This window comes from Lutra lutra, chromosome 7, assembly GCF_902655055.1.
Source record: "Lutra lutra chromosome 7, mLutLut1.2, whole genome shotgun sequence".
Taxonomy (NCBI): Eukaryota; Metazoa; Chordata; class Mammalia; order Carnivora; family Mustelidae; genus Lutra; species Lutra lutra.
Genome location: NC_062284.1, coordinates 133632391 through 133659587, shown reverse-complemented (window position 1 = coordinate 133659587; position 27197 = coordinate 133632391). Strand labels below are relative to the sequence as shown.

The 27197-nt window shown below is 36.7% G+C and overlaps 1 protein-coding gene across 8 annotated transcripts in view; it reads right to left on the bottom strand.

Annotated features, from left to right (window-relative positions):
• Window positions 1-27197, bottom strand: part of NUMB (NUMB endocytic adaptor protein) — a 192215-nt gene that overhangs the window by 49939 nt on the left and 115079 nt on the right. For all 8 annotated transcript variants that reach the window (XM_047739255.1, XM_047739256.1, XM_047739261.1 and 5 more), the window contains one exon: window positions 23055-23195. In XM_047739255.1, coding sequence (XP_047595211.1) covers window positions 23055-23180 — 126 coding nt within the window. In that variant the 5' untranslated portion in view covers window positions 23181-23195. The remainder of the gene's footprint in view (window positions 1-23054; window positions 23196-27197) is intronic.

The following is a 27197-nucleotide window of genomic DNA, read 5'->3' as shown; positions in this document are numbered from 1 at the left end:
ATAAAAATCTTCCAGGACAAACAAAAACTAAAAAAATTTGCAAACACCAGCCCTATAGGAAATACTGAAAGGGGTCCTCTAAGCAAAGAGAGAGCCTAAAAGTAACATAGACCAGAAAGGAACAGAGACAATATACAGTAACAGTCACCTTACAGGCAATACAATAGCACTAAAATCGTAGCTTTCAACAGTTACCCCCCCTCAATGTAAATGGGCTAAATGCCCCAATCAAAAGATACAGGGTATCAAGTTAGATTAAAAAAAAAAACAAAAACAAGACTCATCAATATGCTGTCTGCAAGAGACTCACTTTAGACCCAAAGACACCTTCCGGTTTAAAGTGAGGGGGTGGAAAACCATTTAGATGCTAATGGACAGCAAAAGAAAGCTGGGGTCGCAATCCTTATCAGACAAATTAGATTTTAAACCAAAGACTGTAACAAGAGAGGAGGAAGGACACTATATCCTACTTAAAGGGTCTATCCAACAAGATGATCTAACAATTTTAAATATTTATGCCCCTAACATGGGAGCAGCCAATTATAGAAGCCAATTAATAACAAAATCAAAGAAATACATCCACAATAATACAATAATAGTAGGGGACTTTAACATCCCCCTCATTGAAATGGGCAGATCATCTAAGCAAAAGATCAACAAGGGAATAAGGGCTTTAAATGACATACTGGATCAGATGGACTTCACAGATATATTCAGAACATTGCATCACAAACCAACATAATAAACATTCTTCTCTAGTGCACATGGAACATTCTCCAGAATAGATCACATCCTGGGACACAAATCAGGTCTCAACTGGTACCAAAAGAATGGTATCATTCCCTGCACATTTCCGGACCACAATGCTTTGAAATTAGAATTCAATGACAAGACAAAAGTTGAAAAGAACTCAAATACATGGAGGCTAAAGAGCATCCTACTAAAGAATGAATGGGTCAACCAGAAAGTTAAAGAAGAATTTTTAAAATTCATGGAAACAAATGAAAATGAAAACACAACTTTTCAAAACCTTTGAGATACAGCAAAGGTGGTCTGAAGAGGAAAAGTATATAGCAATACAAGCCTTTCTCAAGAAACAAGAAAGGTCCCATGTACACAACCTAACCCTATAACCAAAGGCATTGGAGAAAGAACAGCAAAGAAAGTCTAAACCCAGCATAAAAGAAATAATAAAGATCAGAGCTGAAATCAATGAAATAGAAACCAAAAGAACAGCTGAACAGATCAACCAAAGCAGGAGGTGGTTCCTTGAAAAAATGAGTAAGATTGATAAACCCTTGGCCAGACTTATCAAAAAGAAAAGAGAAAGGACCCAAATTAATAAAATCATGAAAGAAAGAGGAGAGATCACAACCAATACCAAAGAAATACAAACAATTATAAAAACATACTATGAGCAACTATATACCAGCAAATCTGACAACCTGGAAGAAATGGATGAATTCCTAGAGATGCATAAACTACCAAAACTGAACCAGGAAGAAACAGAAAACCTGAGCAGACTCATAACCAGTAAGGAAATTGAAGCAGTAATCAAAAATCTCCCAACAAACAAAAACCCAGGGCCAGATGGCTTCCCAGGGGAATTCTACCAAACATTTAAGGAAGAATTAATACCCATTTTCCCGAAACTGTTTCAAAAAATAGAAATGGAAGGAAAACTTCCAAACTCATTTTATGAGGCCAGCAGTACCTTGATCCCAAAACCACACAAACACCCCATCAAACAGGAGAATTACAGACCACTATCCCTGATGAACATGGATGCAAAAATTCTCACCAGAAAACTAGCCAACAGGATCCAATAGTACATTAAAAGGATTATTCACCATGACCAAGTGGGATTTATTGCTGGGCTGCAAGGTTGGTTCAATATCCGCAAATTAATCAATGTGACACAATACATTAATAAAAAAATAACAAGAACCATATGATACTCTCAATAGATGCAGAAAAAGCATTTGACAAAGTACAGCATCCTTTCTTGATCAAAACTCTTCACAGTGTAGGTAGATAGGGTACATACTTCAATATCATAAAAGTCATCTATGAAAAACCTACAAGTATCATTCTCAATGGGGAAAAACTGAGAGCTTTTCAATCCTAAGGTCAGGAACTCGGCAGGGATGTCCACTATCATCACTGCTATTCAACATAGTACTAGAAGTCCTAATTTCAGCAATCAGACGACAACAACAACAAAATAAAAAGCATCCGAACTGGTAAAGAAAAAAAATCAAACTCTCTGTAGATGATATGATACTTTATGCGGAAAACCCAAAAGACTTCACCCCAAAATTGCTAGAACTCATCCAGGAATTCAGTAAAGTGTCATGATATAAAATCAAAGCACAGAAATCAGTTGCATTTCTATACACCAACAACAAGATGGAAGAAAGAGAAATTAAGGATTTGATCCTATTTACAACTGCTCCCCAAACCATAAGATACCTAGGAATAAATCTAACCAAAGAGGCAAAGAATCTGTACTCAGACAACTATAGAATATTCGTGAAAGAAATTGAGGAAGACACAAAGAAATGGAAAAACGTTCCATGCTGATGGACTGGAAGAATAAATATTGTGAAAAGATCTATGCTACCTAGAGTAATCTATACATTTAATGCAATCCCTATCAAAATACCATCAACTTTTTTCCAAAAAATGGAACAAATAATCCTAAAATTTGTATGGAACCAGAAAAGACCCTGAATAGCCAGAGGAATGTTAAAAAAGAAAACCAAAACTGGTAGCATCACAATTCCGGACTTAAAGCTCTGTTATAAAGCTATAATCATTAAGACAGTATGGTACTGGCACAAAAACAGAAACAGATCAATGGAACAGAATAGAGAGCCCAGAAATAGACCCTCAACTCTATGGTCAACTAATCTTCAACAAAGCAGGAAAGAATGTCCAATGGAAAAAAGTCTCTTCAGCAAATGGTTTTGGGAATATTGGATGGCCACATGCTGATGAATGAAACTGGACCATTTCCTTACATCATACACAAAAATAGACACAAAATGGATGAAAGACCTCAATGTGAGACAGGAATCCATCAAAATCCCTGGGGAGAACACAGGCAACAACTTCTTCAACCTTAGCTATAGCAACTTCTTCCTAGAAACATCACCAAAGGCAAGGGAAGCAAGGGCAAAAATAAACTACTGGGACTTCACCAAGATCAAATGCTTTTGCACAGCAAAGGAAACAGTCAACAAAACCAAAAGACAACCGACAGAATGGGAGAAGATATTCACAAATGACATTATCAGATAAAGGCCTAGTAACCAAAATCTATAAAGAACTTCTCAAACTCAACACCCAAAGAACAAATAATCCAATCAAGAAATGGGCACAGGACATGAACAGACATTTCTGCAAAGAAGACATCCAGATGGCCAACAGACACATGAAAAAGTGCTCCACATCACTCGGCATCAGGGAAATACAAATCAAAACAACAATGAGATAGGACCTCACACCAGTCAGAATGGCTAAAATTAACAAGTCAGGAAACGACAGACGTTGACAAGGACGCAGAGAAAGGGGAACCCTCCTACACTGTTGGTGGGAATGCAAGCTGGTGCAGCCACTCTGATAAACAGTATAGAGGTTCCTTAAAAAGTTGAAAATAGAGCTACCCTATGACGCAGAATCTCACTACTGGGTATTTACCCCAAAGATACAAATGTAGTTATCCGAAGGGGCACATGCACCCAAATGTTTATAGCAGCAACGTCCACAATAGCCAAATTATGGAAAGGCCTAGATGTCTATCAAGAGATGAATGAATAAAGAAGATGTGGGGTATATAACAATGGAATATTATGCAGCCAACAAAAAACGAAATCTTGCAATTTGTAACGATGTGGATGGAACTAAAGGGTATTAAATTAAGTGAAGTAAGTCAATCAGAGAGAGACAATTATCATGTCTCACTGATATGAGGCATCTGAGAAACAAGAAAGAGGATCATAGGAGAAGGGAGGGAAAAATAAAACAAGACAAAACCAGAGAGGGAGAGAAACCATAAGAGACTCTTAATCTCAGGAAACAAACTAAGGGTTGCTAGAGTGGAGGGGGGTGGAGGGATGGGGAGGCTGGGTGATGGACACTGGGAAGGGTATGTGCTATGGTGAGTGCTATGAATTGTGTAAGACTGATGAATCACAGACCTGTACCCCTGAAACTAATAATACATTATATGTTAATAAAATAATTAATATAAATAAATAAAGTAAGTTTTATTATGTTTTGGCATGATCGTTTTAATTTTTCTCCCATAGAATTTTCTTGGTTATTTCCTGTCTTTAATCTTTGATATCAACTTTGGAATAATTCTGTTCAATTCCTGTCTAAAATACCCTTGGTGTTTTTGAGATTTTATTTATTTATTTGTGAGAGAGCAAGTGAGGGCACACAAGTGGGATGGAGGGATAGAGGGATAGGGAGAAGCAGACTCCTCACTGAGCAGGGAGCCTGACTCAGGGCTCAATCCCAGGACCCTGGGATCATGACATGAGCCAAAGGAAGACACTTAACCAATTGAGCCACTCAGGTGCCCCAAACCTTTGGTGTTTTAATTAAGATTGCCTTAAGTTCACTAGCTGAGAAAAACTGATAATACTGACCTATTCCATCTACAGTATTTATTCAAGTCTTTTGTCTCTGAAGTTTTATGGTAGCCTTCAAATACACTCTTGTACATTTCCTTCTAGATTAGCAAGTATATTCCATAGCATTGCACTGTTTAACATTCCCATCAAAATGTATGAGGGTTTCAATTTCCCCACATGCTCACCAGCACTTCATTTTCTTTCTCTTTCTAAATTATACCATCCTCCTAACAGGTGTAAAGTAGTTATCTTGTGTTTTTGATTTGTATGCTCCTAATCTATCTTTTCACATGCTAATTGGCCAATTGTGTATCTTTTTTGGGGAAACATCAATTTACACCCTTTGCTCATTTCTTTTCATTTTACCTATTTATATTTTATTTTTTAAGTTTTTATTTAAATTCTGTTTAATTTTATTTATTGTTTATTTAATTGTTTATTTAAATTCTATTAAATTAAAAATTTAATATTTTTAATTTAATTTAATATTTTTAATTTTAATTTAATATTTAAATTTAATATTTTTAATTTAATTTAATTTATATTAAATTAAAAAATTAAATTCTATTTAAATTTATTTAAATTCTGTAAAGTTTTATTTACATTTAAATATTTAAATAAAATGTTAAATTTTATTTAAATTAAATTTATTTAAATTTATTTAAATTTAATTTAAATATTTAAGTAATGTCATATCACTTTCAGTTGTAAAATATAGTGATGCAACACTTCTATACATCACCCACTGCTCATCACAAGAAATGCATTCCTTAATCCCCATCACCCATTTAGCCCACCCCCCACCCACCTCTCCTCAGATAACCATCTGTTTGTTCTGTATAGTTAAGAGTTTGTTTCTTAGTTTGTCTCTTTTTTCCCTTTGCTTCTTAGATTCCACATTTAAGTGAAATTATATGGCATTTGTCTTTCCTTATTTCACTTAGCATTATACTCTCTAGCTTCCCGTTATTGCAAATGGCAAGATTTCATTATTTTTTATGACTGAGTAATATTCCATTGTATATACATACCACATCTTCTTCTTTTTTTTTTTTTTTAAGATTTTATTCATTTATTTGACAGAGAGAGATCACAAGTAGACGGAGAGGCAGGCAGAGAGAGAGAGAGGGAAGCAGGCTCCCTGCTTAGCAGAGAGCCCAATGCAGGACTCGATCCCAGGACCCTGAGATCATGACCTGAGCCGAAGGCAGCGGCTTAACCCACGGAGCCACCCAGGCGCTCCCATACCACATCTTCTTTAACAATTCATCAATCGTTGGACACCTGGGCTGCTTCCATAATTTGAATATTGTAGATAATGCTGCTATAAACATCAGGGTGCATATATGCCTCTGGATTTGTATTTCTGTATTCTTTTGGTAAATACCTAGTAGTGCAATTGCTGGATCACAGGGTAATTCTATTTTTAACTTTCTGAGGAACCTCCATACTGTTTTCCAGAATGGCTGCATCTGTTTACATTCCCACCAACCCTGCAAGAGGGTTCCCTTATCTCTGCAACTTTGCCAACACCCGTCATTTCTTGTGTTGTTGATTTTAGCCATTCTGACAGGTGTGAGATAACACTGTAGTTTGGATTTGATGTGCATTTCCCTGATAATAAGTTATGCTAGTCACCTTTTCACGTGTCTGTTAGCCATCTGTATGTCTTCTTTGGAAAAACGTCCATTCAGGTCTACTACCCATTTTTTAATTAGGTAATTTGTTTCTTGGGTTTTGAGTTTCTTAAGTTCTTTTTTTTTTTTTAAGATTTTATTTATTTATTTGACAGAGAGAGAAAGATCACAAGTAGGCAGAGAGCAAGAGGGGAAGCAGGCTCCCTCCTGAGCAGAGAGCCCGATGCAGGGCTCGATCCCAGGACCTTGAGATCATGACCCAAGCCCAAGGCAGAGGTTTAACCCACTGAGCCACTGAGCCACCCAGGCACCCCTTTAAGTTCTTTTTAGATTTTGAATACTAACCCTTTGTCAGATATGTCTTTTGCAAATATCTTCTCCCATTCCATAGGTTGCCTTTTAGTTTTGTTGACTGTTTCCTTTGTTGTGCAGAAGGTTTTTATTTTGATGTAGTCCCAATAGTTCATTTTGTTTTTGTTTTCTTTGCCTCAGGAGACCTACCTAGAAAGAATTTGCTATGACCAATTTCAAAGAAGTTACCACCTGTGTTCTCTTCTGGAATTTTACGGTTTCAGGTCTCACATTTAGGTCTTTAATGCATTTTGAATTTATTTTTGTATATGGTATAAGAAAGTGGTCAGTTTCATTCTTCTGCATGTTGCTGTCCAGTTTATTCAACACCATTTGTTGAAGAGATTGTCTTTTCCCCATTGGATATTCTTTCCTGCTTTGTTGAAGATTAATTGACTATATAGCTATGGGTTCATTTCTGGGTTTTCTATTCTGTTCCATTGATCTATGATCTATTTTTATGCCAGCATCATACTGTTTTGATTACTACAGCTTTGTAATATAACTTGAAGTCTGGAATTGTGAGGCCTCCAACTTTGTTTTTCTTTTTAAAGATTGCCTTGGGTATTTGGGGTCTACTGTGGTTTCATATAAGTTTCAGGACTGGTTGTTCTAGCTCTGTGAAAAATGCTGCTGGTATTTTGATAGAGATTGCATTAAATGTATAGACTGTTTGGGTACTACAGACATTTTAACAATATTTGTTCTTTCAGCCCATAAGCATGAAATGTCTTTCCATTTCCTTGTATTGTCTTCAATTTCTTTCATCAGTATTTTATAATTTTCAGAGTACCAGTCTTTCATCTCTCTGGTTAGGTTTATTCCTAGGTATTGATTTAAATGAAATCCTCGGGGCGCCTGGGTGGCTCAGTGGGTTAAAGCCTCTGCCTTTGGCTCAGGTCATGGTCCCAGGATCCTGGGATCGAGCCCCACATCGGGCTCTCTGCTCAGCAGGGAGCCTGCTTCCCCCTCTCTCTCTGCCTGTCTCTCTGCCTGCTTGTGATCTCTGTCTGTCAAAATAAATAAATAAAATCTTAAAAAAAAAAATAAATGAAATCCTCTACCTCTCTCCTCCTGGAGCTCTCATTAGGCCTGTTAGTACTATGGGCCTTTTTAATTTGTTCAAAGGCTTCCTCATCTCTTTTTTGGATCTTCTCTTTATCACCTTGTGCTGCACCCTCGGTAACTTCATCAAATCTATCTCCAGTTTACCACCTCTCTTTTCAACAAGTCTAATCTGCTAAACTGAATCTACCCACTAAATTCAGTCATAGTAACAGTATTTTTCATTTTCAGAAGCTTAGATTTGATTCTTTGTCAGATCTATCTATTCCTTCTTTTTCACTGTCTTATTTTTGCCTTATGGTTTGAATTAATTAATGATTTTATATATACATATTTTATAGTGTCCTCTATAGTCTATTAATTCAAGTTCTTACAGTGCTAATCTTCTTGTCCTTTATTGTATAATCCTTATTATAACTGCTGATCACTTCCACATATGATTTATAACTTTCTTTTTTATTTTTATTTATTTTTATTTTTTTTTAAAGATTTTATTTACTTATTTGACAGAGAGAAATCACAAGTAGGCAGCGAGGCAGGCAGAGAGAGAGGAGGAAGCAGGCTCCCCGCTGAGCAGAAAGCCTGATGCGGGGCTTGAACCCAGGACCTGGGATCATGACCTGAGCCGAAGGCAGCAGCTTAACCCACTGAGCCACCCAGGCGCCCCATAACTTTCTTTTTTAAATTGTAAATTCATCTTTACTGAAGCTCAACTTTTCTGGAAAAAAATCATGCCTTCTGGATTATACAGTGGTTTTACATTTGCTTCTAAAAGGTACCACAGGAGTATTTGTAGCCTAAGACCTACTGTATATTAATCTCAGGATTCTTACACCATGCAGGTTATAGCATATAAAGTCCAGATCAATGGTTTCAATTTTTGGTGGGAGACACCTCTTTTTCACCCAGGGTGTGAGCAGAGGCAAGCATCTATTTTTTTTTTTTTTTCATTTTTGTTTTCGGGTTTTGTTTTGTTTTGTTTTTTGCTTTTTCTTCTAGTTCTCTATTTCACTGATTATAAATCCCACTGAAGGTTCTGGTTCTACAATGGGTTCTTAGTTCTAATGCTCTGCTTTTTATGAGTCTGGACCTATAGAATGAATGTTAAAACATCAGGCTCCATGCTCTGGGTGGAGTCTGCTTGACATTCTCTCTCCCTCTCCTTCTGCCCCTCATGCTTGTACTGTCTCTCTCAAATAAATAAATAAATAATAAAATGAGAAAGTAGGCTTTTAGGGTCTCAGAGTTACCTTTAGTTGCTGAGATACGAATATAGGTTTCAAAGTGTTTACAAGGGATTTTATTCCATCATTTTGATCAATTCAACTGGTCACTTATGGGTATTTATGCCAACAAAAAAAAAAAGGTGGGGGAGACTTAATGGAAAAGACAGAACAAAAATATCTCCTATATAGACTGCATAATCTATTTTGGAATGTGGAGATGGAAATCAGTGCTGTGCCTTCCTAGATGATGAGAAAAACATGCCCACTGAAATAAACATTATTAAAGAAGTCTCTTTTCTCTTCTGAGACACTATCTCACTGAAGAATTGCAGCTGATTTATGCTTTAATGGCTAAAATATTTGACACCAGGACTTCTTTTGTCTGTATGTCTTTTCCAAACTCCCTCTGAGTAAGGGACTTTCATTCACAAAAATGGACTTTAGAAAAATTAGTGTGTGGAATTTCATTCTTGGATGAATTAAGTCATTTTTCCTTTTCTTGAAAAGAATTATTTGAAAAGTAGACTTCCCCCCTTGTTTTGGTAATGTAGGCCATGAGAAGAAATGCACAGCTCTGATGTGAGCAAACATACAGTCAACAGTTCCCAACACTGGCAAAAAAATGACATCATAATCAATTTGTAAGGTATAAGGCATATTATCAGATATACATAACCTGTATTATATTCCAAATACAGGATGCAGATGTGTAGAACATGATATCAAAATTTGTTTGGGTTCTTTAATTAAAGAGGAGTAGTTAAGTCAAATTATAACAGATTACTTTTATGTATAAATTTCGAGTACGATTACATTGAACGAGTATATGTATTATACTAAGTATATGTATTAAATCTAATCACAGGAGTTTAAAGTTAGAAAGAACTTAAGGAGACTCAAAACCTTCACCTTTCAAATATGGCACTGGTATCAAAAAAGTTAAGTGATTTACACAAGGTCATGTAACTAGTAAATTAATAGAGCCAGGAATAGACCTTTGATCTTTTCACTCCTAGATCTTTCTTCTTTCAACTATCTATCTTCTTTTTACTATCTCACATTACTTCTGCAACTCTCCTATTTAAGTAATGGTTTATAATTTACTGGTCTTACATACATTAACAATGTTATTAAAAAAAAAAAGTTGATCAAATGAACAGTCAACCATTTTGGTAACGTTGCTTATGGCTCAATATTTCCCTCATAAATGAAATTACCCTAACTTTCTAGTTAAACTGTACCACTGCTAACCAAGCAGTAGATATGGGGATTTTGCTTTATAGAAATATTATAGCTGATAAGTGAAGAAAGGATGACAGAATTAAAGTATCACCATTCTGCAACGCTTAATAAATTAAACCTGATCAGGTGTCTAAAAACCAACTCACAAGAATTACAGGAAACAGATAAACATGTTAAAAAGAATGAATTTTTGGCATTTTCAATTTGCTGAAGAGTGAAGAATTAGAATTCCGGACCAACCAGAGGAATAGGTTCCAGTGAACACTAAAGTATCTCAGCTTAAACACACAAAAAGAACGTCCCCATACCAGAAGTAAACCAGAAGTAGAGTCTTGCTAAAAGTGTAATCCAGCCTCAGCTCATTTAACACAAAATCTAGCAAAGACAAAATGAGAAAGCAAAATTACAGTCCATTCTGACTCAAAAGCATAGATGTGAAATTTCTGAACAAAATATTACCAAAGAGAACCTAGAAATATACTAAATAAACTCAACTTGATCAGTATCTGTCTAAAATGAGTTGAGGGGCGCCTGGGTGGCTCAGTGGGTTAAGCCGCTGCCTTCGGCTCAGGTCATGATCTCAGGGTCCTGGGATCGAGTCCCGCATCGGGCTCTCTGCTCAGCAGGGAGCCTGCTCCCTCCTCTCTCTCCGCCTGCCTCTCTCTCTGCTTGTGATCTCTCTCAAATAAATAAATAAAATCTTTAAAAAAAAAAAATAAATAAAATAAAATGAGTTGAATTTATTCCAGGAATGTTAAGGTTAGCTGACTATTCAAAAAATCACAAGTATAATTTACCAACAGAATTAAAGATAAAATTTATGTAATCATCTCAAAATTTAGTTTCCATTCATAATTTTAATAATTTTTAAACCAAGAACAGAAGGGAACTTGTTTAATCTGATAAACTGTGGTAAGACTGAGAATAAGGCAAGAATTCTTTTTATCACCAATTCTACCCAAAGTTATAAACATCAGTCTCTGACCAATGCAATGAAGGACATACATACATACATATATACATAAAAGTATAAAGATTAGAATGTAAGAAATACAACATTATTCATAGATTATATAACTGTATTAGTAGAAAACCCAAAAGAAAACACAAATAAATTACTAGAATAAATGAGTTTAGCAAGGAAACTAGATACAATTTTAACATACAAAAGTCATCTGTAAAAAATTAAAAATAAAAAGTCAATTGTAGGGACGCCTGGGTGGCTCAGTTGGTTGGACGACTGCCTTCGGCTCAGGTCATGATCCTGGAGTGCCGGGATCGAGTCCCGCATCGGGCTCCCGGCTCCGCGGGGAGTCTGCTTCTCTCTCTGACCTTCTCCTAGCTCATGCTCTCTCTCACTGTCTCTCTCTCAAATAAATAATAAATAAAATCTTTAAAAAAAAAAAAAAAAAGTCAATTGTATCATTTTGTAATATATACAAATACCAAATCATTATGTTGTATACTTGAAACTAATATAATGTCATATGTCAATTATATCTCAATTTTTGAAAAGTCAATTTTATTTCTATAACAGCAATAAGCAGAAAATGAAATTTTAAAGTTACCGTTTATAATAGAATCAAAATTAAATGCTCGTATTATCCTTCATTCACGAATCTACTCTACTACCAACAGTCTTCCCCAAAATAATATATGGCAAGTCTACCCTTCCAACTGCTCAGATCAAAAATCTTTGCACTATCCTTGACTTCTCTCTCTTGATTGACATTCACAACTTAATCCATCAATAAATACTATCAGCTCTATCTACAAAATACATCCAGAATCTGACCCCTTCTTACCACTTCTATTACCATCACCCTGATGGAAATCATCATCATCTTTCATGTCTGGATTTTCACAACAGCTACTTAACTGATCTCTCTGCTTCCACCCTTGCTCTTCTCTACAGCTGATTCTCAGCACAAGAATCAGAGTAATCATTTAAAAATATAATTTATAGGGGCACGGGGGTGGCTCAGTGGGTTAAAGCCTCTGCCTTCAGCTCGGGTCATGATCCGAGGGTCCTGGGATCAAGCCCCACATCGGGCTCTCTGCTCAGCGGGGAGCATGCTTCCTCCCCCCTCTCTCTCTCTGCCCGCCTCTCTGCCTACTTATGATCTCTGTCTGTCAACTGAATAAATAGAGTCTTTAAAAATTTTTTTTTAAAAATAATTTATATAAAGTCATTCCCCTGCTCAAAATTCTCCAATGGCTTCCCATTTCACTCTAAATAAAAGCCAAAGTCCTTAAAATAATCTGTAAGGCCCTATACCAGTGGTTTCGCAACGGGGAGTGTTTAAGAAATATATGGAGGCATTTCTGGTAACAATAACTTGGAAAATTACTTGTAGGTAGTATGCATAGAGGATATTCTGCTTCTTGTAGGACATTTGAATGTGCTACTAGACACTTAGAATGAATTAAAAACTTGTCATTATTTAGATTGGACTCTAACTCCATTATATAAATATACACACACAATTAGGGTTAGGGTTAAATTAATAGTTCCCTTCGTATGTTAGGGGTGGGAGGTGGAAAAAAGGAGGTAGATAATTCTTTTACATATTACGGTATTTCTTCTACACGAATTAGTCTTTTTATATTTTTAGTTTTTGGGGGGAGGCAGTTTTGGTCATTTACATAACCCAAAGGTATTACCAATTTTATCCGTATTTTCAAGTTTATTTGCATAGAATCTTAATTTTAAAAATTCCATTAGTATCTGTATTTTCCCATTTTACTTTTTATTCTGTGCATTTGTGATACTGTGATCTGCAAGAAATATAGATTTGGTCATTCAGATGACCACAACATATTTCTCATATATATTTGCTCTTTGTCCAGTTTCTGACTGACAGTTCCCCCAATTCTTGGAATTTCCTGAGTATTAGAAGTGATAAAAGTGTCTTTTGTTATGTAAAGGGGCAACTTTGGGAAAGCATTTAAGGGAGGCAGCTGGTTGCCTGGAGGACCAAATAGTGATTAAAGGCGTGGGTTCCGGTGTGGCTCAGTGGGTCAAAGCCTCTGCCTTCAGTTTGGGTCCTGATCCCAGAGTCCTGGGATTGCCCTGCATCGGGCTCTCTGCTCTGTGAGGAGCCTGCTTCTCCCTCTCTCTCTCTGCCTGCCTCTCTCCTTACTTGTGATCTTTGTCTGTCAAATAAATAAAATCTAAAAAAAAAAGGGGGGGGGGGCTTGGATCTGCCAGTCCCACCTCCTAACCTCTGGAGAGAGAAGAGGGACTGAAGATTCAGTCAATGATTTAGTCAATTATGACTATGTAAAGATGCCTCCAAAAGACAGTTTTTGGCCTTTCTTTTTGAAGAGCTTACCTACTTGGGGAATCAGAACACTTCCACGTGCCACCCAGCCAGGCCCCAAGCTCCATGAGGGCAGAAGCAACTTTGTTCAGGACTTCATCCTATGTATTTCTCTCTCTTTTTAAAAAAGGTTTTATTTACTTATTTGTTACAGAGAGAGAACACAAGCAGGGGGAGCACGAGGCAGAAGGAGAAGCAGGCAGAGGGAAAAGCAGGCTCCCTGCTGAGCAGGGAGCCCAAGGCAGGACTCAATCCCAGGACCCTGGGATCATGAACTGAGCAGAAGGCAGATGCTTAACTGACTGAGCCACCCAGGGGTCCCCCATGTATCTCTTTATCTCACCATTGATTCATACACTTTATCATGTACTTTCATAAATTGTTAAATATTAAGTGTTCCCCCTGAGTTCTGTGAGCTGGCTCTAGCAAATTAATTAAACCTAAGGAGATCAATGGATCTCTAATCTGTAACCATTATTCAGAAACATAGGTAACAAACAATCTAGGCCTTGTGACTGGTATCTGAAGTATGGGGTGGGGGGCAAGGGGAAAGTGTTATAGGCCTGAACCCTAAAACTGAGGAATCTGATGCTATCTGCAGGTAAGACAGTGTCACAACTAGGTTGAATTCTCACTCTGCTGATGTCCAAGAATTGCTTGGTGTTACTGTTCTAATGGCCAACCCCCACAAAATCTGTTATTAAAATACTATCTCTTGCAACTTCTAGCACAATGGCAATCCTTATCTTTTAAAAAACATTGGGCCCCAGAACAACTTGGCAGAACATTTAATCAGCAATGTTAGTCCAGGAGGTAAACATATGCAATTCTAGCATTCATATGCTCAGTTCTCCATTTGGTCTACCCTATTTGTACATACTAGCACACTTCCATGTGTTTAGGATTTATAACTAAATATAAATAGTTTATATTTAGGGGCGCCTGGGTGGCTCACTGGGTTAAGCCTCTGCCTTCGTCTCAAGTCGTGATCTCAGGGTGCTGCGATCGAGCCTCGCATCAGGCCCTCTGCTCAGCAGGGAGCCTACTTCCTCCTCTCTCTCTGCCTACTTGTGATCTCTCTCTCTGTCAAATAAATAAATAAACAAAATCTTTTAAAAAATAGTTTATATTTATATAAATTTATATATAATTTTATATATTTATATATGTATATAAATATTTATATGATTTATATTTATATAAATTAAATATAAATATAAATAAAAACTAAACATAAACTAGGTTTAGGATTATAACCTTAAATGGGTTATTATATTATTATAACCTTAAATGGGATAAGAAGTCCTTCCATCTCTACAGTGAGTTAAAGTAGATCAACTTATAAGCAATACTAATAAGCATGAATTCTGTATCCAGTCCCTTAAGTCTCTATCCTTCCAAATTTAAAGATACTATGAAATCCACAATCTAACCAATAGAAGGTCCATTTTAGCATTCCATATATGTTCTACATAATCAGAGAATTAAGATTTTAATTACAAATCAAAGGATCGATAAACTGGCTTAGATTCCACTAATTTATTTTAACAACCAAAAAAAAATTTTTTTTTAAAGATTTTATTTATTTATTTGTCAGAGAGAGAGCGAGCACAAGCAGGGGGAGTGGCAGGCAGAGGGAGAAGGAGGCTCCTAACAGAGGAAGGAGCCCAATGCGGGACTTGATTCTAGGACCCTGGGATCATGACCTGAGATGAAGGCAGATGTTTAACTGACTGAGCCACCAAGGCATCCCAACAATGAAAATTAATACTAGCATCTTAAAATATAATGTTAGTAAGCAATTACAAGTAGTATATTACTTTAATTGATGAAGCATACTGTTTTAATCAGAAGGTCTCACAATTTTTGATCATAGGACCCATTACACTGAAGACTCCAAAGCACTTTTGTTTGGTCAGTTATATAATTTTACTATATTAGAAATTAAAACTAAGAATCTCACTTTTAAAAATTGAATTCATTGAAAAATGATAATAAACCCCACTACATGTTAACAAAAATGACATTTAAAATTTCTTTTTAGTTTATTTAAGTAATCTCTATACCTAACATAGGGCTCAAACTTATGACCCTGAGATCAAGAGTCATATGCTCCACCAACTGAGCCAGCCAGGCACCTCCATTTTTTAACTTTTAAAAGTTTTTATTTTTTTAAAATTTTAGTTCCAATGTAGTTAACTACAGTGTTATATTATCTTCTACTTTTTGAATATAGGGGATATTACGTTCAAGTTTTAATGTCCTTGTCTACTAATTCTAGCATTGGTTATTTCTGGGCCTATGTCTCTTTGATTTTTCTCCTTATTATAGGTTATATTTTTCTGCTGCTTTGCATGACTGGTAATTTTGAAGTGGATGCCAGACATTGCAAGTTTAACCTTTTTGGGTGCTGATACTATTGTATTCCTATTAAATATTCATGACCTTTGTTCTGGGATACATTTAGGCATTTTGATAATTCTAAGGCTTGATTTTAAGCTTTGTTAGGTGGAGTCAGAGCAGATTTTAGTCTAGGGCAAATTTTTATCCACAATGTAAATCTTTCTAAGCACTTTCCACAATGTCCCATGAATTAAAGTGATGCAGGCAGGTCAGGTCCGAAGACCCAGAGGGAGGTCCCGGAGGACCAGCCAAGAGGGTCCTTGGCTTCTGGAAGAATGGAAATCAGAGACAAGCCAGCAAGAAGTGAAAGCAGAGTTTACTGAAGATACATACATAGAGAAGGATACAGAGTATCTGGAAGACTTGTAAAGGAAAAGAGCATGAATCTCCCATTAATGACATTTTTAGTGAAAAATAACTGTATTTTCCAAAGTGAAACAATTTTGAGAGAAGAGTGGCATTGTTTCACATTTTTGCAAATCTCTCTAATATCTGGCTTAACAGAAAACTGGATTCTGAAATTTGCATCTACATTCAATCTGTCAGAATATGTTGTTCTGAAGTATATAAAGAAACAACGGGTAGGGCACTTGTGTAGGTCAGTCGGTTAGGCATTTGCCTTCAGCTCAGTTCATGATCCCAGAATCCTGGGACAGAGCCCCAGGTCAGACTCCCTGCTCAGCGGGGAGTCCGCTTCTTCCTTTCCCTCTGCCCCTCCCCCTTACTTGTGTGTGAGTGCTCCCTCTCACACTTTCTCATGCTTTATTCAAATAAATAAATAAAATTAAAAAAAAAAAAGCAAAACAAAACTATGGCTTCACACAGGTATATAGTTGGAACTGAAAGTATATCAGGATCCCACAAAAGATTTTGGGGACCTCACTTTGCGAACCACTACATTAATCTTTACAGGTAATATTTGACTTCTAACATCAAAATTCCTCCTCTATTATCCTAGCAGAATTGCAAGACAAGCTTTGAAACCCACTTTAATCACTACTGTAATACTAAATTATTATACTTACATAGGCACCAGTATAATTTATTATTTTTTTAAAAAATATTTTTAAGATTTATTTATTTGACAGACAGAAATCACAAGGAGGCAGAGAGGCAGACAGAGAGAGAGGAAGCAGGCTCCCCGCTCAGCAGAGAGCCCGATGTGGGGCTCGATCCCAGGACCCTGGAATCATGACCTGAGCCGAAGGCAGAGGCTTAACCCACTGAGCCACCCAGGCGCCCCCACCAAAAGTTTTCTTGTGAGCTTTGTAATACTTCCCTTCCACCCCTTCCCATACTCATACAACTTGGTCAAACAAACTTCTTGAAGTCGTAATCTCTAGATTTGTCATCTTCCTCTTTATTTTGCACCCATTCACTCCTCAATCTAACTCCCATCCTCATGACTCCCCGTAAGTGCTATCATCAAAGTCACCAAGACTTTCAGATTTTTAATCTAATGAAGTTTCATTTCTTTCTTGATCTCTTCATAGCATTTGACCACTTTCTCTTTCCTTGAAACCTTGCCTTCTGAGACCTCTCATTCTTATTCTCCTTTGAAGATACACATTTCACTGCCTATCCCTTCTACATTTGTCCTAGGCCTTCCCCTCCTCTTACTTCCTCTAGGCAATCTCACTTACTCATGACTTCAGTGATAAGTTATACATAGTCAACCCTCATTATTTAAGGATTCCATATTTGCAAACGTACCTACTTACTAGAATTTATTTGTAATCTCAAAATCAAAACTCACGGTGCTTGTGGTAAGTGGGGATCTGCATGCACACATCTCATTGGCACTTCAAAAGGAATTCATCTTCTCTACTCTCAAACATGTTCTTCCTCAGTGAGCATGCCCACCACCACCCTCCTAGTTGTCTACTTGGGTAAGTTTTTATGCCAACTCATTAGGTTCAGAATTCAGTGGTTCCTAAGGCAAGGGCAGATAAGACATTATTTGCCCAGCTATACTTGAGTGAGGAAATTTATCTATTTTTAGGCTACCAAAAATAATTTCAGGTTCTGGGGCGCCTGGGTGGCTCAGTTGGTTGAGCAGCTGCCTTCGGCTCAGGTCATGATTCCAGGCTCCTGGGATCGAGCCCCGCATCGGGCTCCCTGCTTAGCGGAGAGCCTGTTTCTCTCTCTCCCTCTGCCTGCCGCTCTGCTTACTTGTGCTCTCTATCTCTCTGTCAAATAAATAAATAAAATCTTTAAAAAAATAATAATAATTTCAGGTTCTGATTCTCCTAGCCAACCATGTGTCACTTGTATATGTGTGTGGGGTGGGAAGGAAAGGCAGATAAAGGATGGGGAGCCACAACATAGCAGAGAGGATGAATGTCTTGTAGAAAGGCTTACAAGAGGGCATTTGGAGAAGACTATACAAAAAACACCCTAAATAAGCTCCCCAGCCTGCATAACATGTAAATCTTACATCTTATATTTTTATCTCTAAAGTACATCCCATCAACTGTTTATTATGATAAATGACTGCAGCACTGAATGATATTGAATCTTACTAGTCTCACACAAAATACTTAAAAGCTGGGGTGCCTGGGTGCCTCAGACAGTTAAAATGTCTGCCTTCAGCTCAGCTCATGATCCCAGGGTCCTAGAATCAAGTTCTACAGGGAGCCTGCTTCTCCCCACCTCCACTTGTGCTCTCTTCGTGTCAAAATAAATAAAATCTTAAAAAAAAAATACTTAAAAGCTATATATTTCACAGCCAATTGAAAGTGCTTCAATTAACTTTACTTCAATTATTTCAATACTATAATACCAGCCTTTCAGAATCCTGTGAATGAGGTTTCTAAAACATACATATATGCTTATTACAAATATGATACGTGCTCATGAGAAATATCACTAGTTCCAAAAGATATACATTGAAAAATAAAAAGATCCCAAATCCTTCATTCCCATTCTATAATGCAGATTTACTTGTGTCTTCTTACAGATATTTCTTACATATATAAGCAGATATCTATATACCTGCTTTTCCTTGCTTTTCTTTTTAACTATAAACAGAATCATATTATATACATTGTCCTATGCCTTGCCTTTATGACCTACTAATACATTAAAGTTATCTTCCTATGTGAACATATCACAGAATATTTTTTCAATGTATCCTATGTCAATGATCATCACCTCCATCAGTTTGGGACAAAAAACTAGGTGTCATCCTTAACACCATTCCGTCCATTTCCAATTCTTGTTGGCTTTATCTCTTAATTATCTCTCAATTTACTTCATTTCTTTTCTTCTCCACAGTTATCACCCTAGTTCAGAGTAAACATTATCTCTCCTTTGGATTCCTGTAATAATCTCTCACCAAACTCTTCACATCCACTATGGACTACCTCCAAATAACACCACACCCAGAGTCCCAGTTTGGGAAGATGAAAAGTTCTGGAGATGGATGGTGTTGATGACTGCACAACAATATGAATGTCATTAATATTACTGTACTGTACACATAGAAATGGTTAAAATGGTAAATTTTATGTTGTGTATTTTACCACAATAAAATAAATAATGAAAAAAAAAAAAAACCACACCACGTAGTAGTTTCCTATTAAAGTTCCAAATCCTTAACATGGCCTATTAGGCCACACCCTACTTCTTTCCAGGTTCATCTCATAAACTTCTTAAACTACAGCCTTCCCTTTTTAAAAAGCATTTATCTCAGTCTAAAATCATATTTTTTAAAATTATTTTTAAAAAAAATTTTTTTTAATTTATTTGACAGAGAGAGAGAGAGAGATCACAAGTAGGCAGAGCAGCAGGCAGAGAGAGAGGAGGAAGCTGGCTCCCTGATGAGCAGAGAGCCTGATGCCGGGCTCAATCCCAGGACTCTGAGACCATGACTCAAGCCAAAGGCAGAGGCTTAACCCACTGAGCCACTCAGGTGCCCCTAAAATCACATATTATTAAAGCAAATACCTAATTTAAGTCTGTACTCCCATGGGGAGACTATAAACTCTACAAGAGCAAGAAGTGTCTTTTTGTTCAGCACTTAGCATATGCCCAGCACACAGCAGATATTAAAACATTTTTACCAAATGTATGAATATAGGTATACCTTATTCCTTTTTTAAGAGTAGCAAAGAATTCCACTTAATGGATTTCATAATTTCTTTCTTTTTTTTTTCAAAGTTTATGGAGTGATACAGTACAAAGTACAAAGTTTATGGAGTGATACAGTATAAAGCTGCCAAAGAGGGAAGGGACCTGAGAGGGCTGCCCTGGATGTCATAATTTCTTAAGCGACTCCCAGAATGATGGGCATTTAACTTGTTTCCAGATTTTTGCTATCATATTTTTAAGACTTTATTTATTTGACAGAGAGAGAGAGATAGTGAGAGAGGGGGAATGGGAGGAGAATCAGGCTTCCCCCTCATCAGAGAGCCTGAGGCGGGGCTCAATCCCAGGATCCCAGGACCCCAGGACCATGACCTGAGCCAAAGGCAGATGCTTAATGACTGAGCCATTTAGGCGCCCCAGGTTTTTGCAATCAAACAATGCTAATGACCATTTGTGCCAGTGTATCTATGAATGTACTTAAATGTAATTCTTCTTTGTTTGTCTCAAGTTTTTATTTAAATTCCAGTTAGTTAACATATAGTGTAATACTGGTTTCAGGAATAGAATTAGTGATTCATCACTGATATATAATACCCAGTGCTCATTACAAGTGCCCTCCTTAATCCCCATCACCCAGTTAGCCCACCTCCCCAGGCACACCTCTCCTCCATCAACCCTCAGTTTGTTCTCTATAATTAAGAATCTCTTATGGTTTGCCTCCTACTATTTTTTAAAGATTATTATTTTTTTTTTAATTAATCTCCATACCCAGTATAGGGCTTGAACTCACAATCTGCAAGAGTCACACGCTCTTCTGACTGACCCCACCAGGGGCCCCTTAAATGTAAGTCCCTTCTTTCTTTCTTTCTTTCTTTCTTTCTTTCTTTCTTTCTTTCTTTCTTTCTTTCTCTCTCTCTCTCTCTCTCTCTCTTTCTTTTTTTTTTTAAGTAAGCTCCATGCCGAGCACGGAGCCCAGCGCAGGACTTGAAGTCATGACCCTAAAGTTAAGACCTGAGCTGAGATTAGCAGTTCAGATTAGAAGATCAGATCTGAGATTAGCAGATCAGATGCTTAACTGACTGAGCCACCCAAGTCCCCCTAAACGTAGTTCTTAAATGTAAAATTTCTGACCAAATGAAAAGTGCATTTAAAATTTTAACTGAGGGACACCTGGGTGGTTCAGTGGGTTAAGCATCTGCCTTCAGCTCACGTCATGATCCCAGGCCCCTGGATGGAGTCTCACATCAGGCTCCTTGCTCTCTGGGGAGCCTGCTTCTCCCTCTGCCTGGTGTCCCCCGCCACCCCTCAACCCCCCACTCATGCTCACTCTTTCTCTCTCTCCAACAAATAAATAAATAAATCTTTAAAACAAAATGTAAACCCCAAGTTTTAAAAATTAAATAAAATTTTAATTGATATTTTCATATTGCCCTAAGAGGTTATAACTTATACTCTAAGTAATCAACAATGTGTAAGAGTACCCATTTCCACAATACTCAACTTGTACAATCAAAATGAGCCTACTCTTTGGGATGAGGTTGGGGAGATAGTAGAGAACATGTTAGTATTTATGTATGAGGGGTTTTTAAATATTTTAATATCATAACCAAAATTTTAAATTAAAATATTTAAGTTTTTTATTCCTATAAAAGAAGAACAGCAAATGAGTTAAGTAGACAAAGCTCAGTGATTAGGAAAATGCTTAGTTATTGACAGACTGTGGGAAAATTTGTGTATTTTATTTTATTTATTTATTTTTAAAGGTTTTTTTTTTTTTTTTTTTTTTTTTTTGATAGGTGGAGATCACAAGTAGGCAGAGAGGCAGGTAGAGAGAGACGAGGAAGCAGGCTCCCCACTGAGCAGAGAGTGCAATGCGGGACTCGATCCCAGGACCCTGGGATCATGACCTGAGCCGAAGGCAGAGGCTTTAACCCACTGAGCCACCCAGGCGTCCCTAAATTTGTGTATTTTAAAAACCATGTATTCACGTGGCACTGGGTGGTGCAGTTGGATGGGCATCTGAATCTTGGTTTTGGCTCAGGTCATGATCCCATGGTTGTGGGACTGAGCCCCTGTGTTGGGCTCCTTGATCAGCATGGAATGTGCTTGAAATTCTCTCTCTCCCTCTGCCCTTCCATGTGCACATGCACTCGCATTTTCTCATAAATAAATAAATCTTAAAAAAACAACATGTATTTACTTAACCTGTAGATTCTACAAATCTCTTTTCCTGTCATACAAAATTTTTCCCTTTCTGAGGCAGTACAAGGAGAAAAATCACAGTAAGAATACTCATACATAAGAGTATGTAGAAAGTAGGGGAAAATGTTAATATTTTATATTAGAGTAAATTTTTTCTTGAAGACATTAACATTTTGGTCTAGTACCTTGTATGTTTTTGCGCCCATACTTAACACATCTCATAGAATGCTTATATATTTATAAATTGCTTCTTCTCACTGAACAGTGTAGCATGTACATTTCTTTTGTGACTTTAAATGTTACCCCTTTTCTCCAGAGTGTCAAGAAGTAGCAAGAAAAAACACCTACATGGCACCCCCTTCTTTACATCTTCACTATGGTTCTTAACTTCTTTGAGCTTCCATTTTCTGATCTGACAAATGAAGGCATTAGTTTAAATGCCCTCTGTACAGCAAACAGTTAAAAGATTAGAGAGAAAATCTCTTTTAACTCTATTAAGATTTTCTAAAACATACCAGGCCTGTATTTAAGAAAATAGATTCCTGTTCCCTCTGCCCTACCACTTAGTAAGCCCATTACTCAAAATAATTTGATTCTTGATAATTTGGAATTTTTAGATATTTCAGGATCAGTTTCTCATCAGAAGTGATCTTATTTGTAGTGATTCCAGATTATATATCAGAAATTCTTATTTAAAATATAGAGAGAAAAAAAACCACTAATATTTTTCTTATTAATTCTACTTTGAAGCAGGAAATGAAGGGATTAGTTTTTACAGGGTTTCCTTTTAATGGTCCTAATCAATGGGATTTCACATATAATAGGCTGTCAATTCTTTTCCATGTCTAGAATTACAGAAACACGAGCTCTTACCTTAACTGGGAAGCTACATTTTCCAGTACGAACCCCTTCTTCATCTGTCTGCCACTGATGTGGACGACTGGCCTCTGGAACATAAACATCTTTCTTTCTCCTAAAACTTTGCCGTAGTTTGTTCATTTTAACTTTTACAACCTGTAGACAGAGTTAAAGAAATATGAAAAAGAGGTTATTACCTCTCATATATTTTAACTTTGGATTACCATGCTGATATAAAACTAATGTCCCAAATGAAACATTTTGGTTTAACAGAAAATGAACAACTAGTAGCCCTCCTATTAGATTAACTCTAAGCTCAAATAAATCATTTTGTTTTTCAAAAACCCCCACAAAACTATAATAGTTCTTATAAAACTACAATAACCTCTAAGTTTTGGAAAAGATGTTATTCAAAGAACTTTCAAGCATTTTAATTGTAATAATCCAATGAGTGTTCCTACTGACCTACCCCTCAAGTCCATTCTATTTTCTGAATAAGGAAATCTGTACATGTAGGCCAAATTACAGACTGCTGACAATGTCTGAAAACATTCATACTTTAGGAAAAAAAATTCCTAAACACTAAAATTTAGGGACCTTTTGGCTTAGTATTAGAAAACATTAAACAAACCAGGGACTATAGCCTGAATATAAAACATCTTTATAAAAAGGAAGCAAATAAAGTTTCTTTTAAACATAAAGAAGAGGGGCGCCTGGGTGGCTCAGTCAGTTAAGTGGTCTGCCTTTGGCTCAGGTCATGATCCCAGGGTCCTGGGATCCAGACCCATGTCAGGTTCCCTGCTCAGTAGGGTGTCTGCTTCTCCCTCTGCTTCTCCCCTGGCTTGTGCTCACTTGCTCTCTCAAGTAAGCAAGTAAGTAAATAAACAAATCTTAAAAAAAAAAAACCATAAACATAAAGAAGAAAAAGTTCTACTAGGATTAATTTATTCTAAGGAAAAAATTCCTTGCAAGTAGTATAACATCAGAATATACCTTCATATCTATAATCATTACAGAATGAAAGTGAACTAACAGCTTTCAGTTATAAAGGTATAAGTCTTACCATTAATACTGTAAATTAAAAGGTATTGAACTATCGTCTATTTTTGTTTTTGTTACTGGAAGAGGTAACTCTCTAATGCTTTCAAAGGTACAGAAGAAATCACAAATCTACAGGGAAGGAAAACCTAACTGATAAGAAACAACAGAACATTCAAGAACCAATGAATAAACATAATGAATGCGTCCCTTTGCAGAGCAGATCTCAAAATCTGAAACCAATACCTCTAGTTTTCTGTTAAGGAGCACAGCATTGTTCATTCCTTCCTTGAGGGGATTTTACCACCTCAACAAGCCTAAGACAGATCTTAACTTTTAAAAATGATGTGACAAAGCTATATACAGGAAACATCCTCTCTATTAGGAATGTTAAAAAGCAAGGGATTAAACATTAATTCCCACAGGACACCAATCAAAGACTTAAAAAACAAAGTTTGCATTCTGATGAAAATCATTTTGTATCTTAAAATGCATAATGTCACACAAGAACTATTACTAAATTAGCTAGTTTATACAGACAACCCAATCCTACCACACATCGTCTTAAAAGGTAAAAATTCTATCAAACAAATGGAAAGGAAAAAACCCTGGATTTTCTAAAAATGAATTTATTCTCAAATTGAAATTGATTTATAAAGTATATGAAATAGATAAATAATCAAATGACTGGACAAAAGGTAGTCCATTCCTTTCCCTTTAAGTAGATCACTCATTCCTAAACTATCTTAAGAGTCTATCTTACTCTAATAGATTTGAAAAAAAAATTCCATACCCTTCCCTGATAATACATCCTGTTATTACTTCTTCATATACATTTGAAAAACATATACAAACATAAATATAAAGAAATAAAAAAGCACCTATATCCTTGCTCAAGTTGGCACTCTAAGAATCTTGGGGCAAAAAGCCAATGAGATTCCTTTCTTCTTAACTTCTTTCTCTTTGTAGGGGGACAGCCCTACTAAGAGTCATCCCTGAATTCACTCTTTCTCTGACTAATAACTCTACTGCTCTTGCCTCCTTAGTATATCTTGAATTCATTCCCCCACCCACATCAGTTCTACTATCCTCAGACATTTTTGTGTAAATTACTACAAAAGTCAATTACTTAATGGTTGCTTTGCTTCTAAGAAAGGTTCATTCTAATCTGTTCGCTTGACTACTGCCAAAATGCTTTCTAAAACATAAATCTGACCATGGAATTGTTCAGCTTAAAATCCTTCACTCGCTTCACAACACTTTCAAGGTCAAGTCCAAATTTCTAAGCTTGGCAAAACACAGTCCCTTTTCATCTGGTTTCATTCACCAATCCCCAATCACATGCTAAGCTCCAGCCATACTAAACTACTTACAGGTCTCCAAACAAGGCATGCCCTCTTCTGAGCCTATTTATATGTTCCTCTCTCCCTAGAAAGATCTTTCCCTATTTGCCTCTGGTTAAAGTCTACTCATCTTTCAAGTAAACTTGGGAGTCTACAGGGAAACTAGCATTTTTTCTGACAAGTTCCTAGCTGGTCTGGGTTAGGTCCTTTCATTTCATAGGACGTCCATTAATATCTTCTGCTTTTACTGTACTCATCAAACCTTACAGCAATTTTCTATTTCCTTAATAGTAAACTGTATCTCATTTAAATACTACCCCGCATTTTAACACAGGACCTCTCATATTTATGGCACACTATGAATTTGAAGAAATAAAAGACAACATAGATCCCCATCATATTTAGATAATATTTAATAGGTAGGATGAATGTAGACATACAAGGCCAAAGAGAATCACTGGTGTTGGAAGGAGACTACAGATGTACTGGAAGTCCAGGATCACATTGACAAAGGAACAACCTGGACAACTTCCCTTAAAGGAAGCCATACAACCTCTGTCTAAATAGTTTTAGTACATTTACTTGCTCTCTGGGCAGCTATTTATTGTGGCACATTCTACTGACCAATAAGACAACAGAGTAGAAGTGCCAACTGACTTGACATCTAAGTATCTTGTGACTTTCAGTATCAATATGGTTACCAGCATTTCCACAAAGAGTATTACGTATCCGTGATTTTCAAACTATGCTTTAAGTAGCCCTAGGATTTCCACAGAGGAGGACCACTGGCTGGAGAAAAAGAGAAGGCTAGATACAACATACGAGGGACTTCAGGTCCCTGTCACAGCTTCATACAAACTCCATTTTATCTGATTCATATATTGGGATTCCATTTTTTTTTAAAGATTTTATTTAACAGAGAGAGAAATCACAAGTAGGAAGAGAGGCAGGCAGAGACAGAGGGGGAAGCAGGCTCCCCACCGAGCAGAGAGCCTGATGTGGGGCTCCATCCCAGGACCCTGAAATCATGACCTGAGCCAAAGGCAGAGGCTTAACCCACTGAGCCACCCAGGTGCCCCAGGATTCCATATATGTTTAAGGAAAGGGTTTGGTGGCCAAAAATTTTTTGAAAATGAGTGATATAATCACAATAATTCTAAAATGAACTTGATAAAATGAAAATACTAATGATAATATCTTGCTTGCTTCTTTTTTTTTAAGATTTTATTTATTTATTTGACAGAGAGAGAGAGATCACAAGTTGGCAGAGAGAGGCAGAGAGAGGAAGGGAAGCAGGCTCCCTGCCTAGCAGAGAGCCCGATGTGGGGCTCGATCCCAGGACTCTGGGATCATGACCTGAGCTGAAGGCAGAGGCTTTAACCCACTTAGCCACCCAGGCGCCCCTTGCTTGCTACTTCTTAATGGGTAATTACCAATGGCCTGTAAATAATCTAGTAATTAAGGTAAGAATTAACACATCAAGGGAGAGACCAAACATTCTGTTTTCAAGTAATATATATATATATATATATAATGATTTTGCTCACAAAGACAAAAGAGGTAACAACCAAAAAAAAAAAAAAGAAAGAAAGAAAACATGTTAATTCAAAGTGACATTTACTTCAGACCCTCAATAAAGTTAAACTTCACTCCCAAATAAAAAAGAAAGAAAGAAAGAAAAGAAAAGAAAATCACAGCCCCTGAGAAAGTCCTGGTTGAACACAGGTAAAGAATATATTTTTGCCAGTTTAAAAACTGAGAACAAAAAATCTTACTT